We start from the raw sequence: 16,793 nt of genomic DNA on the forward strand, positions 1-16,793 counted from the left end.
GCGAATTGTCTTTGTCCTCTTCTCTTCTTTTCGCCTCTTGATGAGCTTATGGAGCTGCGAAGATAATGACGGTGGTATCGGGCGCCATAATGCCTGGCCACAGTATTCGTCGAGAAATACGATGAAACTAATGAAACAAAACGGCACTGCTTTATGTGCATGTTGCAATAACGAACAAAACGTGTTTGTATAAGCGGAGCATGACATCTAGCCATGCTAAAGTACAAGTATTATTGTTGCTCTGGATCTCCATTCACTCCGGGCAATATATAGATAGGCGTAACGTCATGATTCTGTGAGTGTATAGCAGTGGTACAGTCGACGTGCAATTAGCACATGCGTCCAAATAGAAAGTCTTTCACGACCGGCGAACTCGAAAATTCAGGATTAAGAAGGACACAGCTGGAGAGAGCGGCGTGTCAGTCTGCCATAACGCGATATGAGTATGTAATGGACTTACTTCAAGAAGTATTCCAACCCGACCCGTCGGGATTCAAGGAATGCTGGACGGAATTTGACTAAAACACTCGTGTTAGCGAAGCCGAAGTATGCGGGAGCACACGTGTAGGCGAGACATACAGAGAACACTCTTCGGTGGTAGAGCTGGTAAAGCATTCTTCGCGTGCGGGAATGAGGATATCAGCTTTTGTCTCAAGTCATCGAATTCAGAGTACCTAATTCATGAGACATTAGCCGCAAATTCTGATGAAGTTTAGATCATAGAGCTTCATGCCTCATGCGAACGCTGATGGGACCACCCTACAAACGCTGTTAGACCCAGAATATCCTTATGATAGCCACGATATGCGGTGGATTAGAAGGCAATGCGCACCTCGAGGGTTTGTATGGTACAGCTCCACACCACATATGCGCCAATGCCGGACTTTCCCTGGACGACAACATGATCATCTACAGATACGCTCCTGGCCCATAGTCCGCGGCTCGTCTCCGAATCTGGATCCTCTGTATGGTCTTCCAGGGTGATCGCGGGCTGTTCGAGAGAGATCTGAGAGGTACGGGAGGCATTCCGATGGTGACTCCAGTACGGCGGAACTATGCCGGAGACCGGGCGATCTTTGGGGCCACCATTGCGGGCGTGCGGGAAAACGGTGCCATTGCCGACGCTGACGCCGTTAGAAAGGGAGGTCGTCACGAGCGCATCAGTGTCTGAGACCTTGGAGGATGCCGTCGAGGGATGGAGAGGAGGGGATGGCAGCGGTTGCGGGCGAGGCACCAGGCTCGTCTCCTCATTCGCTCGCTCCATCCATTTAGATATCTAGCAGGATGAACAATGAATGGAAAATGACCGTAGCGGAGCGTTCTAAATATAAGTCGGGAATGCAACCTCACGACCAGTGGCGGAGGCAAATCAAGCAAGGATACCGTCTGATAACAACTAACGTGGTTCTACTACAACCCGAATCTGACTAGCGAAGTTTGCTGGCGCCGCAGAGGCCCCTGTGTTTCGGTCGGAGTTTTGTAAGAGTGCGGGGGGAATTCAAGGGACGAAGTGGTTCACAAGTCAGTGGCTGATAAGATGATGAGGGTTTCCAATACCCTCTTTTTTTTTTTTGGTTTCCCTTGCGTAATGTTTGTTAAAGTGTTCTCAAAAATGGGCCCATCGACGGAGAGAATCAACTAGACTCATTCATCCGTTCACTGAGTTCAATTCACGTTTCCATTGAGCTAGCGGCTCGGAAAATCACGAGACTGGGCCGAGTCCCCACTTTTCTTTTTGGTTTTTTTGTCTGAAAGTCAAGTCATGTGGCTATCCTGCCAAAAGGGGTATTTAGCTTCAGACGTCCTGTTTGTAAGAACCACTAGGGATGTGTCACTCTGTAGCTCCCTAGTACTCCGTACAGTACATTCTTATGGTCTGTATTTAAGTGGGCCGTTAATACCAAATATTGTCAATAGATATGCAGCTGTACATTCTTTTTCTTTTACTTATGAAAAACATTTCTTGCAAGAGTCTCTTGTGATCCTCATGAGATCCATACTTAAAGAAATCTTCGCTCTCCGTCGCATCATTCCATCCTTTCCCAACCGTCTCTCGTCCCCGTACACTAACCAAAGGGACTAGACCCTGAGAGGTAGTGACAGGGTGAACTACTGTATTCTATGTCCCTAATGCCACACTAAAGCGAAGCCAAGCATCCGGTGGCCCAATCACTTCGTTTGAACCTCGGGTAATCAACAACCTGAGACATTTCAACCCCCAATCCAAGGAAACATCTCCAGACAACTCGGTATCTGCAGCGTTGTTAAACGGCTCCGGCGCTTTCCAGGCCATTCCAGCACAATGTGCGCGGTTTTCTCCGGTATCGCAGAGAGGTCAAAGTTCAAGACACGTCTGCGAATGATGGATCTCCAAAGATAGCCACCTATCAACGAGGTGGGGAACAATCATTATCATGCGCGGAGGTTGGACAGTTATGCAACCAGGGTCTGTCTGCATGACTGCCATTCTAGAAACATTACCTATGAAGTTCTCCCTGTCCAGCACCCTAGTGGGCTAGTGCGGACCCTAGTACCGTACCGTATACGGCAGCGTCGGGAAGCTGCCCCGGATCGACAGTGATAGATGTTTTTTTCCCTTCCCAGAATGAAAAAGAATTCCCAGAAAAAGGAGAAAGGTTCATAATTGCTCATTTTAGGATACTGGTAATTCTTTCAGAACCTGTTAAATTCCCGCAGGTGCTCATTCACGTAATACCTATACCTCATATCGCCCTTTGAAGAAGTTCAACACCCTCGATCCAACATAGGATAACGGATGAGCTAAATTACTAGGAGGCATACAGGGAGCTCTCCAGGTGGCCAGACAAAGCTTTGAAGACTGATAGCGCCGCCACTCCAACCTCGTTTCGGATGGCGGGAAAGTTACTAGTAAAGTAGGACTGGATTGTCGTACATACTGTATCGTACATATATGGGGCCATTGAATCATTCACCTTTCTTTCCTTTCTTTCTTTTTTCTTTCCCCCTCTATCTGTTCCCTTATCTGTCCTCCGTCTGCACTGTGCTTGGCCTTCTCTGTCAATCTCATACCCAACCTGAACATCTTCATCTGGATCGATCTATCCATAACTGTGAAATCGCTATTCTCGTCTTCTTCTCCTGCTCCTTGGTAAGTCCTGTTAAAACGATGTTGCCCATTGTACGACTATTAGCTAACCATTTAATACATAATAGCTTTTATAGTCATTCGTTGAAATTCATTATCTTACGAACGCATCACGATGGTTCTCCTGAGTTCCTTGGCCGTCGTTGCCACTGTAGCAAGTCTCGCTACATGCCAGAACACTAGCACTATCGACCCAAGCACTGTTTTAGATTCGACGAGAAGTATGTTTCTGTGGACTGGTAACATCTGAAAGAGCCGTTCTGACTTTCGGTCGTTATAGAGCAATGGTGCGAATCGCAAACCTCAGCTTGTCCTCTCATCTGTCTGCAACTGCCAGGGGCTTCGGGCAGCCCCAAGGAGAACAAATGCGACTTCGTAAGTTATAGGTATAATTTATTGCGATCTAAGAGACGCTCTAATGTGCTTGCTCTCGATTTAAAACAGAAATCCCTTGTATACTCGTGTATCTGCAGCAACAACCAGTCTCCCAACGCATCTGAATACTCCCAGACAATCCCCTACTTTGAGTGCACAGAGAAAAACAACCAATGCGTTAAAAACTGCGACGGTGAACAACAGTGCCAGTATGACTGCCGCTCTAAGAACCCTTGTGGTGCTCAGGACCCCAAGCGTGTCAACACTACCACTTCTGCAACTACCAGCACCGCTCAAGCGACCACTTCGCTGCCTCCTTTCACTGGCGTCCCTGACAAGAATGGGGTCGCCTCCAGGCCATCGGCAGATCTGAATCATATCTACGGTCTAGCCGTTGTGATGGCTGGATTCTTTGCCGGATTTGCGACCCTGCTCTGAGGGGATGGCCTTGACTAAATGACAGTGCACGTTGGATGGACAGCTGAACATTTCTGGAAGCGATGGGTTATCAACCATAGCAGCAGGACTAAATCCCTTGGCGTCACTGATGCACTTCATCTCCAATCATAGCCTGCGTTGTCTCTGCATGATGGTTCAGCATGCATGAAGTTCTTCTTTTTATCATTTTCATTATGAGCGTTGTGTATGTATGTCTTGATGATATCTCTCACTAATAACCATAATCATGACCAATATCTCTTAAACCTGGCAGAAATTCTTGGGAAACGTCGACTTATTACACCACTGATGATCCAGGGATCAACCCACATCATTTCTCTTTACCTCGGTTCCTAGCGTACGGCACACTGGCATAAAAGTGGCAATGTTTTCATAGTAGGATTAACTGGTAAGAATATCTTTGTCAGGCCAGGATAGACGATGAATTACCCCCAAAATTCCTTGGCACAAAGTAATGTTAGGGGTATTCAATCGACTCCAACTTGGTTATCTGGCGTAACACATAAGGCATCAGGGCCCCGTGCTTTCCTATTTCGTCGCTACATTTACACTTTCCTCACTTCATCATTTACTTTGTCTATTGCTCCTCTCACATCAACAAGTTTCTGGTTTCAAACTTGTCTCTTTGTCCTTTGATCGCTCACTTGCTTTTGTCTGTCTGGCCATTGTGCCATTGTACCTTTCCCCAACTTCGCGAACACCCTACCTTGTGTTCAGAGCCATCCTGTTCGGACTCGACATCATGGTGCGCGACGGTATGGTAAGGCCCTTCGGTGTCAGGCACATCATACAATTGGAGAACATCCCATACTCAAAAAGTAAACTCAGGAACGGCGGCGCTGCCATGTGTGCTGGGAGCGTGGACACATTTCGATGGATTGTCCTGTCCGTCAAGGTCTGCTCCATCTGGTATGTAAAGGACAAGGTACCCTGGATTTATGAGACGGACTCCTCATGTTTCATAGGCGAATATGGCTTCTGAGCTGAACGATCGGATACGCCGACCTGTACCGATTCGAGTGTATCGAGTGAATACCCATCGCCGTCATTATCGTCCTCCTCCTCGCCGAGGGCATGGCCGAGAGCCTCCAGAGCATGACCGTGGAAGAAATTATACGGTATGTGTATGCTCAAAGCACCACCTTCAAAAGCACCAACTACTGTTGACTCTTCACTAATAGGGACGACACGGACTGCCCCCTCGCCCGGCACATGTTAACTCGGAGCTCAACTACGACGATCGTGGCCCTTACCATCGCGATGTCCATAGTCGTCCTGCCCGTCCGCCTGCAGATGATAAGGAGAATGTTCGCCCTGCCCCCCCTGCGAACCCAGCTCACTTGCGGACAAGCGTGGCCTATGACAGGTATATCTTACTATGTGTTCTCAAACAGGTATGTTGCTAACAAAAGCTGCAGACATGATGTCAATATGAGGTTCGGTTCTTCTAGCGTTCCACCGCGGTGAGACCTTCAGCATGATGCGCACTGACACTATATGATTAGCTCATCTGTGCTTGCCACTGGCACCAAGATGGAGACAAAGTCAGGTAATCCGGTCGAACATCTAGATAGCCCCCACTTTGTTCAGACGAACGTGTGAGTACCCTACGGTTCTCTCGCCCCCTCAACCAATGTACTAATCAACCAGAGCTGTGGATATCCAAAGCACACGCAGGTAAGGTGCTATACCTGGTCTAAATTGATTGGTTCTGACACGTCATGATCAGTGATATCCTTGCTACTTCAACTGAGAGCAGGTAGGAAACCTGAGCCAGCTGCCGTAGCTGTTTTACTAATAAATATACCCAAAGCACTCATGAGAATCTTCCAAGCCTGTCATTCAACGCCTCTGGTGATATTGTGATGACTGGGGATTCACAAGCTGTGGTGGACGACTATTGCGGTGAGCTATTCACGATCGTTTGAACGGGTCTAGATCAGACAAGTCCGGCTCTGCGAAGATACATCGACACCCAGTACCATAAATCATCATCTTCGCGCTACGAACCCAGACTCTCGGATAAAGGAATGTGCGTCTTCTTTCTTTCTGACTAGGTTGGTTATTGACTGACACAACTAGCTTTGAACATGTTGCTGATCTACTTGGTCGATATCGAAAAGCACACGCAACATTCGCAGGTATTAAGATCAACCAAACCCGGAATCCAAAGGAAAAGGAAAAGGAACAATGGAAAACGAAATCTTAAATCTGACTGTCTGTATCCTACTCGGGCTTGAATCCAATTGTCTTCGTCTTCCCTTGCAGAGTTGTAGTGATGAAGCCCAGTATGCCATTATCATGGAGAAGTCTTATTTGCAATGAATTGCTAGGGAAGCAAGCTGTTATTGTGTAGATTGACCATGTCTTCAAATGACGTTCCAAAAGGCCCTGCAGGGGTAGGCTGAGACACCTAGTCATCATGTCAATGATTTATATGTTCCCTGTAGATATTGACAACAAAGGCGGTCGTGGGGGCGGTGAAGACGTAGGCGGAGATAAGTGCGTTGTTGATATGATGACCATCATCTGATAGATCATTGTTCTCTTTCTCCACATCTGTCACATACACCCGTGATTTTGGCTTTGCTAGTACTTTTGAATAGCTATCTCCTCGCGATCGGAAATTTCAACCATCAATCTTCTCTATATTCACTACGGCGACCTTCACTAACGCTGCTTGGGTAACCAAGACTTACTCCACTTCGACGTGCGGTATATCGCTCCAGTCGCTCTGTGTGTGATCTGTCGAGGCTTCAACTGTTCTCCTCGTTTGAACACAAGGGAATTTTCAGGAGTGGAACAGTTGTTTGATACAGTTCACTTGCTGCAGTCACAGGGTGGACACAAATTTCAGCGAGATGGAATCCATGCCACCCGATGCTTTCGACTCTCATCCGACAAGTCCATATGCGGGACAATTACACGGTGCAGGAAACCCCGACCTAGACAGTATAAACGGAGTTACAGCTACTACAGCACCATTCGTGAAGGTGGATGGTACAGTTTCCTAGTCGCCTTGGCAAACCGATTAGAGTGTGCCTAAAGTGGGAGAGATGCTAATCTTCTAAACAGATCCACCTAAGTTTGAATTGGAATCGTATATTGCAAATTATACTGGTATGATGCTCGCTCCCTCACACCGATGTCTAGCTAACTGGTATGCTGCTTCCAGGCCGAACCAAGTTCAACCGTCTGTTTCTAATAGGCACGTGCTCCACATATCTCTCCGTCGAGGCCCTGAAGGCTGCGATTGTCGAAGCCAAATCAAGCAAAGATGTTTCCCGATACGAACGTGCAGTCCGTGCACTCGCCGATGTTGCGCCATATGAGGCTGAAGCTACACCAGACAAGGAGTGGATAGATCGTACACGGAAGGTCGTCAAGGCGGAGACCGATCGGCTGGAGCATGAACTGAGAGGGTATAAGAACAACCTTATTAAAGAGAGCATAAGAGTAAGCTTCCTGACAGCGCTCTATAATACCTTGGTATATGTTCTGACAGGAAATTCCAGATGGGCAATGAAGACCTCGGACAGCACTACCATCAAATTGGTGACTTGGTGTCGGCTTCGAAGGCTTACTCTCGCATGAGAGATTACTGCACGACCCCAAGCCATATCGCGTCAATGTTGTTTAAGATCATAAATGTAGCCATCGAGCGTGGGGACTGGCTGAGTGTCCAGTCTCATGTGCAGCGGTTGCGCAATCTACAGTCGAAACAAGAAGAACAGGCCAAGAACCAACCGAAGATGTCAGCTGCAATGGGTTTGTCGCAGTTGCACTCTGGCGCGTATCTAGACGCTGCCAATAGTTTCTTGAGCACAGACCCTACTTTAGGTGACTCGTACAACGAAGTGCTCACGTCCAACGATGTTGCCGTTTATGGTGGACTTTGCGCGCTTGCATCCATGGATCGCAATGAACTCCAGCGGCGCGTGCTAGACAATAGTTCGTTCCGCAACTTCCTCGAGCTAGAACCCCATATCCGCCGGGCGATTTCTTTTTTCTGCAATTCAAAATTTCGGCCATGTCTAGATATCCTGGAGTCTTACCAAACCGACTACCTCCTAGACGTCCATTTGCAACGTCACGTCAGCACTCTCTACACTCGCATCCGAACAAAGTCTATCCAGCAGTATCTGGTTCCTTTCAGCCGTGTCAAGCTTGACACTCTGTCCAAGATCTTCGCTCCCGGAGCTACCAGCGGGCAAGCTCAGCCTATCCACTCCAAGTCTCCGTTTGTACAAGAATTGATCGGTCTCATCCAAGATGGTACCCTGGACTCTCGTATTGATTTGGAAAAGATGGTACTGGTATCAAATCAAACTGATAAACGGACAGAAGTGCAGGAAGCCGTGTTGGAGAGTTTATCGAATTATATTGATGAGGCACATATAAGAGTACTGCGGACTAATATTATCCGTGCAGGACTGGAAGTCCGCCCATTAGGCGATGAGCAGCGCAAGCAGGGGCATGGGCCGAAGCATTCACGACCGCCAACGGGGATGTTCCAGTGATCAAGAAGTGAGAGAGGATATTACGGAGATAGCCAGCTATGAACTGAATTATGACTAGAGACACGGTAGAAAATCAAACAGTTTACGGAACATTGTGTTTTTTCCGGGCGAAACTGCCTTCCGTGCAAGTGGTAAACTGAGATCCGGTTTACTGTCCTGTTTATGTCAATCTAGGAATGTGTGGTGTAAGTGTACTTTGAAGCAGATGCGAAAAGGTAAAAAGAAAACGGGAATGAACATTCTGTAAATAAGAATTTAAGTAACCTCCAAATAATACGCTTTACCTCGAGCGCTTGACAAGACAACCTACAATGCCCGCCAGGAGCAATGCACCATTGAATCCAGCCATGATGTAGAACGGCGCACCTGAAGACAAAACATCGAAGAGAAGACCACCTAACTTAGTAAGGAGGAGGATTCCTGCGCCGCCAAAAAAGGAGTATACGCCAGCTATCGACCCCTTCAAATGGGACAACTGTTGCTGTCTATGGTTCCTTGGCCTTGCGAGCAGTGGCTGTCGGTCTGCGCCGCTATCCATTTCGCTAGTTCGAGAAGCACTATCCTCGTTATATACTTCAGTCTCAGCGTCGAACGCCTGTTTCGGGATCTCCTGGTTTAGACTGATACCCAGGATGCCGTTGCTCAATACCGCCAGGCTGCAGACAATCGCCCCGATTTGGCTGATACCGATTAAACTCATTATGGCGAATACACTCGGACTTCCGCCTTCTCCGCTGAACTTGGGTGTGGGGAGAAGTGGGAACGTCGAATATCCGATGACACCAGCTAGGCAAGCAAGGAGGAGAGGCAGATGGTGCCGGCGAGACTTATCAGACCAGTACCCGAACGCTGGTGCAGCGATCAAGGCTACGAGCTGGGAGACGCCTGTCAGGATTGATGCCAACTTGTACGCATCAGGGCAAGAGTGCTTGATATCTCCGGGCCCTTCGTTGCGGCTGTCATTGCAGGCGCCCAGGACTCGATAATAGTGGTTGACAAAGAGGGGGATAAATAATGAAATCCCCACTGATGAGGCGCGTGCTACAAATCCTCCGATGTAGCCTATGAGGATGTCACTGTGGCGGCATCCTAGAACTATAGCTGCGCCAAATTGGTCCAGATACGGGAGGTGTGATTTGCCGCCAACAGTACATGGATAATCGTCCTCATCTTGGGTCGACCAAAGTGAACTCCATGTCTTCTTTTCTTCGCCGGGGAGATCCCGGAGGCCGAATAGACACCATATACTGACCAGGAGAGCCACTACAGCGACTACGTAGTAGCTGCACTGAATAGCTTCTGATGGTGATAAGCCGAGTGTCTGGAATTTGGCGGGAAGTGGGAGGAATATAACGAGAGATACAAGGGCGCCGCAGCCAGCGCACATTCCTACGAATCCAGCCAATCGAGAGGAAGGCGTGTTCGCTTCGCCGTCTGATTGGGCTTGAGATGATGCTTCATGGTTGGAACCATTTTGCGTGTCTGCTGTCTCGGTAGATTCTTGTTCGTCGGAGTTTCCCGTCACAGTTGGAAGCACTGCCGTCACCATGGTTGAGACCGCAGAACCACCAATACTAAATAACAACCGTCCCAGAAGAAGTTGCGGGTAAACATTCTTGGCCTGGACAAATACAACCAATGCGACGGCTATGATGCCATAGCCAGCCACACATACCTGTAAGGGAAGAAAATGAGGTTCCAGATCAGAACTATATCAAGAGTGAACGGAAGCGTACATGGCGGACACCTATGCGGTCCGAAAGCACCCCCCACAGTGGGCAAGCTACCAGCGCAAGTAATTCATCTGCAAACCCGAGGGTTCCGACGGCATCTCCTTCGCCATCGTGCAGTCCAATCAATTCTGTGACCACAAACGAGATGGAGGAGTTGATATAAACTAGAAAAGCAATTGAAAACGGGCAGACGGCTAGCAAGTAGGTCAAGGTCTGCGTGCGGCTCGCCGTAAATAAAGCTCGTTGGGAAGCCATATCTCTCTAATCAATTCAGGTCATATTCTGATTCCGAGTCGAAGGGCTTAGCCTAAAATCTCGGATATCATCGATTAATATACGCTTAGATTATAGGATCTGGAGGGACGAAGTTCTTGGCAGATGGAGGGAAAACGTCAGCTGCGGACTTGAAATGAGATACATCCAACGTCACCTGACTGCGCATTGGAGTGAGCTCCGATCAAACCGAGTCTGCCTCGGAATTTTACTTTAGACTTGTTTGCATCGCTCTAACTTTATTTCCTTTATCTGATTGCGATTTTGATACACTAATGTACATACTATATCCTGGCTGGTCTACTCCGTATACTCCGTATATGGGCTGTGGTATAGTGTTCCACTTTAGGAATAGCGGGTGCCTACCAGGTACGGCTGTGCGTGTTCTACTCCAGCCTAGGATGTGGAAATAGAGAACAATGGGCTCCAAGGACAGCGAGCAGGAGCTTGCTGGATTACATTGCTTTGATTGACAGCATTGCAACTTTCATCTGCATCGGGCTACTTATCGCGAAGATGTTATTCATGTCAGAAGGGCTCTAGTCTTGGTTTTAAATATAATACTGAATCTATACTGATTGATGGATATAGTAAGCCTTCCCCACCAATCGAACTATCTGTCTCGAAACTAGGCACGGACATATATCAGATGGGCTCAAAGTCCCTTTGCAAAAAGGTCATAAGTGGGATTCCCGAGGCTGCGGTCGCCAGCTGGAAAGAGAGAGACGGACATTACTGTCTGCTCGAGGGTACCATCCGGAATTCATCCTCCCCAGAGGCAGCCGAAGGCCTCATATACCAGGCTGGAATGCCATCTGCCGTCTGGGAGATTGGCTCTGAGGCAATCTGTAAGGTCAAAACTTGGGCGGAGGGGATGGACAGTGAAAGCAACACCCTTGCCTTTGTCGCATCCAGGTTTCCACACATCCTACTTCCTGAGGTCACTTACTCGTGGGTCGATGAGCAGCTGGAACGTACCTTCTTTATTTGAGGCGGGTTCAAGGACGTAATCTTGCAAAGGCCTGGCCATCACTAACTTCAGAGCAAAGAGCTCAAGTCGCTGCTACTGTCGCACAATATTGCCACGACCTTGCTGAAGTGACCTCGGAGAATTTGCAGTCAGCAACAGGTTGTGGAGTCCTTGAACCCTTTCTAACCGTGGATGCCGAAGCATCACACCCATCCTGGAAACCTCAACCATTGGGGCCACTTTCTCGCACTGTGGCTGAGAGATATCTCCAGAAATTATCAACTCAGGCTTGTCCACCTGTCGGAGAAAGATTTCATCTCTATCATGCCGATCTCAGTCCGACAAATATTCTTCTCTCAAGCGACAGTAGCATCGAAGCAATCTTGGATTGGGAATCAGCTGGGTTTTATTCGAAGTTTTGGATTCCTCTGAAGCCGTATCGAAGTGGAGGATTCAATCTTGACATTCCAGGTGATTCCCGCTACGATTGGAGGGATCTTTTTGTATCAAAATCCTCTGACGAGGGATTTACGCTTGAACACGACCATGTTTGATGGCAGAAGACATTGAATTTTACTTTCTTTAATATCAACGAGCATTACGATGCTACACCTGCTGGTACATAAACCTCCCGGGCCTTCGGACATTTACTACCTGTCTCCTCCTGTAGTATTCAGTCAATTTGGCCTAACACATTTGGTGGAATACTCACCATTTCAGTGTCATGGAAATCTATTGAGTAGGAGAGAACGCTATGATAATTAAGAACCTGTTCTTCGAAGAAAAGCAGAACAAGAACCAGCCTATAGGACTCATACTAAGTAGTATCCAAACCCCCAGTCAGACTAAACTCAAAGGAGACGAGAACCGGACACCCGCGCTGACGTAAGGTCCCGGCGGGCGGTGACTGAATCCCCCCATTGCTTATACGGAGCAAGTATAGCATAGCTGTCCAGAACATCTCCAATTCCCGCCCACGCGATCGCTGGCCTGAATTTTCACTTTACTCTCCTCCCAGTGTGTTAATCTTTTTTAGCCGCTGTCGATGTCCCTCTGACAACCTTACTGTTTTTAATTTCGGTTTTCTGTCAAGGACATCGGGCTTCTCGCCCGCCTCTGTTGCCATGAGACTTGCCGCATATACTGGGGTAAGTGGCTCGCATGGTTCGGTTCGCTTTGAATGGAAAGCTAACCCTGCCTCACTCCACAGGTCTCGGTGGCCCTAGCCACGGGCGTCTTTCTAAAGGCACTTCATCAGAGGGCGAACTTCTACTCGGCCTGCGTTTACCTTTCTCAGAGCAGTGCCAATCTCATGGTAGGTCGCCGCCGCATGTGCTCTTGAATGATCTCTACGCCCAAGGTCCACTTAAGAGAATATCTTCTAACAGATGCAGATCTTGACAAATGTTTGTCTGTTAGCGGTCGGTTTCCTTCTTTTCTGGCTTCAGCGTCTCCTTTACGGCCCCTTACGACCCATCGAAACCGAACAGTTGTATGAAAAGGCATGGTTCGCGGTTACGGAAACCTGCCTGGCCATGACCATATTCCGGGGGGAGCTGGGCGGCTGGTTTCTGGTTATGTTCGTTTGTCTACTCGTCGGAAAAGTCTGGGGCTGGATTGGCGAAGGCCGTGTGGAATACCTGGAGCAACAACCCCCTGCCAACCCTCGCCTGTTCCATGCTCGCCTGGCAACTTCCCTGCTCCTCGCGGTCCTGTTCAATTCTTTCATGTTAAGGTACTGTGTTCGGACGGTTCTTGAGCAAGCACGCCCTGACATGATGGTCATGTTCGGCTTCGAGTTCGCCGTCCTCACCATCCTATCGAGCTCGACCGCCGCGAGGTACTCAATTTCTCTGGTAGAGATCTATGTTACTCATCAACAATTGAAGGCCAGGGTTGAGGAGCGCCGCCAGGAGATTCGAGCTGAGAGGCAGGAGGCCATTCGTCGGAGTGCGCAAGCCGGAGAACTCTCTCCTCCTACTAATCTACCCGATGAGAACGATATCAATGAGATGGAACTTGATGTACCAGGATGGGAGGAAAAAGGCCGCTGGGTTTTCTATCTCGATCTGCTCACGGACTTCCTGAAGCTGACCGTGTATCTCACCTTCTTTGCCATCCTCTTCACTTTCTACGGGCTGCCGATCCATATCCTGCGCGACGTAGTGGTGACGATTCGCTCCTTCGGTCGCAGAATTATGGATTTCCTTCGGTATCGTAATGCTACCCGTGACATGAACGAGCGGTATCCAGATGCAACTGCAGAGGAAATCGCACGAGAAGAAGTATGCATTATTTGTCGGGAGGAAATGGCACAGTGGCAGCAACCCGCGGACGGAGCTGGACCAACAAGAGGAAGGGTTTCTGAGAGACTTCGCCCGAAGAAGCTCCCTTGTGGTCACATCTTGCATTTCGCCTGTCTTCGCAGCTGGCTGGAAAGACAGCAAAACTGCCCAACCTGTCGACGCCCAGTTGTCGCACCGCCTCGTCACCGTGGCCAGCCTGGGGTGGGGGTAAATGATGGGCAAGGCAACGGGGGTGCTGGGGGTCTACAAGGTGGCCCTGCTGGGAATCAGCCTCCCGGGAGGAATGCAGCCGCTGATGACTTACCCAGAGCTCGTGTATACCAATTTGGACCCTTCCGGATCGGGTTCGGTGCGGGCCGAGGAGACATGTTTCACAATCTTCATCAGCAAATTCACCAAGGCAATGCTCCCCTGCAGCCAGCAAATAATGGCAATCCTGGCGCAAGACAAATCGGGTTTGGCTTTGGCTTCGGGCGTCCACCACCACCACCAACACCAACTGCCCACCCTACGCCGGCCCCAACGGCTGTCTCTGACATGCAAAGCCACCTTTCCCAATTGGAACAGCAGATTATGCAGGAGATCAGCAATCTCCGGGTCACGGCGGATCAACTTCATCTGGTCCGCTTGTTACAGACCGAGCTTCAGCGACTTCGGAGTCTTCAGAATCCACAAGCCAACCCCTTGGATTTGCCGAACACTTTATCGCAGAACCCTACCATTCCGTCGTCATCTACAATAACAACGACTCGCCGGCAGTTTATTTCAGATCCAAGAGCACCCGCCATGACGGCTGGCGATGCACGACTACCCGAGGGACTTAGCCTCCCCCCGGGCTGGTCCCTTCTTCCCCTCCACTCAGCGGAGCAGGGCTCGAGTGGAGCGGCAAATGTGACGCCCACTCCAACTGTTCCTGTAACAGCTCCACCTGCACAGACGCCTGCCGGCAGTTCCGAGTCCCAAGCGCCCGTGTTGGCGGAAAACGGTGTGAATGATAGTCAGGATGAACAGGGTCCTAGCCAGGTGAATTCGGGTTCTCGTACCCTGCCGGGTTGGGGTTCAGCAAGGTCTCCAACCACCGCGACAGACGATGTCGAGCCAGCGTCCGAGCAATGGACAGAAGTAACAACTGAGGGACAATCTGAGAAGTCTACCTCTATACCCGTTGAACATGGTGAGGCTGTTCATCATGGCGAGGACGCTGTGGTAGAGGATGGCTCATCGTCATCACCGTCGAAGGGCAAAGCGCGGGTGGCAACGGTGGAGGACGTCGGGGATGATGAGACATGACATGGGATTTCCCTCTAGAGTTTTTGTTTTCTTCTGTTTTATATCCTTTGCAAGTACTTTACTCCCCACTATCCATTTGCCCGATGCATTTATCAGATTTGGGAAACAAGCGTTCAACGGCGTTCTTAGCGAGGCAGAAAGATCATACCCGGGTTGTCTGTGAATTCGAATTTCTATGCGATGGGGGGTATGTCTGATGATTTCCCCTTTTTGTAATGTTGGAAACCATTTAGCATAGCCATCTGATCGAGATCGTGGAGGATATTTTTGTTTCCGCTGTCAGGTGGATGGATCTCTTTACATGCATGTATGTACATAGTAGTGGTAGCAATCAACCTCGCCCGATCCTCCTTCCGTTCATTGTTCTATATTATATGCATAATATATCAATACATATATTCTACCTCATTTTCTTACAGGCTTTGAAGTTTGTATAGATACTCTCGATGCTGAAATACTCGAAGCCTTATTCTGCGATGGATGCCGCCGCTTTTAGTTATCGCAAGAACGTGAGCACTTTATAGGTACTCACTGACCCTTCTCTGAGCACGCACGACTTGTCGTATTGGAGCAGACCTTAAGTCGCACCTCCACACCCCAGAGTGGTATCTCCGCAGTCAATGACTGACAAGGCCATTGCTGAAGAGACCATTACTCCAGACTGACGACTACATTTCAACGGACAATGCTATCTGCAAATGTTTAGATCCATCCACAAATGAACTGGACTCTCTTCAAACGACATTGTCTCTGGAGATTACTGAAAGCAAATGTGATATGAGCGATACACTGTGACTGGTCTTTGCTTGAGCAGTCTCTTACTTAAGTCCCTGTTGAGCAATTTTCCACGCCCGTAAAACCGCAGCTCTGATCTGGTCCACATCTGTTTGGGTTGTTGGAACTTGATGTGCACCTTGAAAACTGACCACCTCTGCATGGTCCATAGTGTAATAAGTCTCCATGAGGCGCTTTCCATCCGGGCGCCACGGATCACGAATTCCACGAATATGCACCGACGGCAATGAAAGACGGTTTTGACCCGATAAGACGGATCTGCCACTGACCAACAACTTTTCCCTTTCCGCGGTCATACATTTTAACCGCATTAACAGGGCTCTTCGAACCGTCTCCCTTTCGCACTCTACCTCATCCGCATCAATATCAAACGTGTCAACGGCTCTTTGATCACAATGCCACCTAAAGAAGGGTTTCAGGCTATTGAAGAAAGAACCCACCCCAGGACCAGGCAGAGATTCGAAAGGGGCATCGAGAAACACAAACTGAAAGACAAGATGCAGGGGCTTGTGTGATCTGACTAGGTCAAAAGTTACGTGGTGAGCATGTCGCAATAGGACGAAGCCCGGACCTGCTTAATGCAGAGCACATGTCTTAGCTGCTGTGCTATATAACGGTGGCCCTATATGGGACTCGATCCTCGTGGCGGGAGTAGATATCGTCGGAATGTAGTAAAACGGAAGATATCCGACTGCCCTACAGGCTTAAGGAGCCAATGGCGGAAGGGTATTATCTGTTTGTAACACGTTCGAGTGTCTCTCAATCAACAGTGAATAATTTCTTCAATTTTCTCGGCTTCGTACACTTTTCACCTCTGCGGGGACCTTTGGCAGGGATCACATTCATGTTGTTGTCGGTATATGCGCCACCAACGAAAGGTATTAGTTCCGGGTATACTCAAAAGACGGTGGTAAAATTGGAAGCTATTGCATTAAATAATTTAAA

General features: G+C 48.8%; 8 protein-coding genes across 8 annotated transcripts; 5 read left to right on the plus strand and 3 right to left on the minus strand.

Annotated features, from left to right (window-relative positions):
* Nucleotides 1-329: 329 nt before the first annotated feature.
* On the minus strand, nucleotides 330-1,264 carry F9C07_682 (phosphoinositide binding domain-containing protein; the record flags this gene model as incomplete). The annotated part of the gene is made up of 5 exons (XM_071511523.1): nucleotides 330-402; nucleotides 461-518; nucleotides 580-674; nucleotides 734-759; nucleotides 833-1,264. The coding sequence occupies 5 exons, from the start codon at nucleotides 1,262-1,264 to the stop codon at nucleotides 330-332; spliced, it is 684 nt and encodes a 227-aa protein (XP_071365622.1).
* A 1,689-nt stretch (nucleotides 1,265-2,953) lies between these two features.
* F9C07_2279067 (uncharacterized protein) lies at nucleotides 2,954-4,266 on the plus strand. Its single transcript, XM_071510348.1, has 3 exons — nucleotides 2,954-3,130; nucleotides 3,196-3,348; nucleotides 3,408-4,266. Exons 2-3 carry the CDS (start codon nucleotides 3,243-3,245, stop codon nucleotides 3,938-3,940), a joined length of 639 nt encoding a protein of 212 aa, XP_071365623.1. The 5' UTR covers nucleotides 2,954-3,130; nucleotides 3,196-3,242; the 3' UTR covers nucleotides 3,941-4,266.
* A 666-nt stretch (nucleotides 4,267-4,932) lies between these two features.
* On the plus strand, nucleotides 4,933-5,889 carry F9C07_2227539 (uncharacterized protein; the record flags this gene model as incomplete). Its single annotated transcript, XM_041288676.2, has 7 exons — nucleotides 4,933-5,079; nucleotides 5,143-5,327; nucleotides 5,380-5,397; nucleotides 5,467-5,559; nucleotides 5,612-5,638; nucleotides 5,691-5,720; nucleotides 5,775-5,889. 7 exons carry the CDS (start codon nucleotides 4,933-4,935, stop codon nucleotides 5,887-5,889), a joined length of 615 nt encoding a protein of 204 aa, XP_041141223.2.
* A 274-nt stretch (nucleotides 5,890-6,163) lies between these two features.
* On the plus strand, nucleotides 6,164-8,621 carry F9C07_1046575 (COP9 signalosome complex subunit 1). The gene is made up of 4 exons (XM_041288675.2): nucleotides 6,164-6,961; nucleotides 7,037-7,081; nucleotides 7,137-7,417; nucleotides 7,477-8,621. Exons 1-4 carry the CDS (start codon nucleotides 6,823-6,825, stop codon nucleotides 8,479-8,481), a joined length of 1,470 nt encoding a protein of 489 aa, XP_041141222.1. The 5' UTR covers nucleotides 6,164-6,822; the 3' UTR covers nucleotides 8,482-8,621.
* Nucleotides 8,622-8,641: 20 nt separating this feature from the next.
* Nucleotides 8,642-10,469, minus strand: F9C07_2061055 (major facilitator superfamily domain-containing protein; the record flags this gene model as incomplete). Its single annotated transcript, XM_041288663.2, has 3 exons — nucleotides 8,642-8,722; nucleotides 8,792-10,156; nucleotides 10,218-10,469. 3 exons carry the CDS (start codon nucleotides 10,467-10,469, stop codon nucleotides 8,642-8,644), a joined length of 1,698 nt encoding a protein of 565 aa, XP_041141221.2.
* A 667-nt stretch (nucleotides 10,470-11,136) lies between these two features.
* F9C07_2227542 (uncharacterized protein) lies at nucleotides 11,137-12,011 on the plus strand (the record flags this gene model as incomplete). Its single annotated transcript, XM_041284256.2, has 2 exons — nucleotides 11,137-11,461; nucleotides 11,530-12,011. 2 exons carry the CDS (start codon nucleotides 11,137-11,139, stop codon nucleotides 12,009-12,011), a joined length of 807 nt encoding a protein of 268 aa, XP_041141220.2.
* Nucleotides 12,012-12,375: 364 nt separating this feature from the next.
* F9C07_2279072 (uncharacterized protein) lies at nucleotides 12,376-15,469 on the plus strand. Its single transcript, XM_041288674.2, has 3 exons — nucleotides 12,376-12,605; nucleotides 12,668-12,772; nucleotides 12,852-15,469. The coding sequence occupies exons 1-3, from the start codon at nucleotides 12,582-12,584 to the stop codon at nucleotides 15,051-15,053; spliced, it is 2,331 nt and encodes a 776-aa protein (XP_041141219.1). The 5' UTR covers nucleotides 12,376-12,581; the 3' UTR covers nucleotides 15,054-15,469.
* On the minus strand, nucleotides 15,470-16,320 carry F9C07_2208759 (uncharacterized protein; the record flags this gene model as incomplete). The annotated part of the gene is made up of 2 exons (XM_071509647.1): nucleotides 15,470-16,250; nucleotides 16,289-16,320. 2 exons carry the CDS (start codon nucleotides 16,318-16,320, stop codon nucleotides 15,872-15,874), a joined length of 411 nt encoding a protein of 136 aa, XP_071365624.1. The 3' UTR covers nucleotides 15,470-15,871.
* Nucleotides 16,321-16,793: the final 473 nt, after the last annotated feature.

This window comes from Aspergillus flavus, chromosome 1 (assembly GCF_009017415.1).
Source record: "Aspergillus flavus chromosome 1, complete sequence".
Taxonomy (NCBI): Eukaryota; Fungi; Ascomycota; class Eurotiomycetes; order Eurotiales; family Aspergillaceae; genus Aspergillus; species Aspergillus flavus.

Coding starts and splice junctions, on each gene's coding strand:
- F9C07_1046575 (XM_041288675.2), top strand. CDS start 6,823: ATGGAATCCATGCCACCCGATGCTTTCGACTCTCATCCGACAAGTCCA. Junction 6,962..7,036: donor ACCATTCGTGAAGGTGGATG/GTACAGTTTCCT, acceptor TCTTCTAAACAG/ATCCACCTAAGTTTGAATTG. Junction 7,418..7,476: donor TTATTAAAGAGAGCATAAGA/GTAAGCTTCCTG, acceptor AGGAAATTCCAG/ATGGGCAATGAAGACCTCGG.
- F9C07_2279067 (XM_071510348.1), top strand. CDS start 3,243: ATGGTTCTCCTGAGTTCCTTGGCCGTCGTTGCCACTGTAGCAAGTCTC. Junction 3,349..3,407: donor TGTTTTAGATTCGACGAGAA/GTATGTTTCTGT, acceptor CGGTCGTTATAG/AGCAATGGTGCGAATCGCAA.
- F9C07_2279072 (XM_041288674.2), top strand. CDS start 12,582: ATGAGACTTGCCGCATATACTGGG. Junction 12,606..12,667: donor GACTTGCCGCATATACTGGG/GTAAGTGGCTCG, acceptor CTCACTCCACAG/GTCTCGGTGGCCCTAGCCAC. Junction 12,773..12,851: donor AGAGCAGTGCCAATCTCATG/GTAGGTCGCCGC, acceptor TAACAGATGCAG/ATCTTGACAAATGTTTGTCT.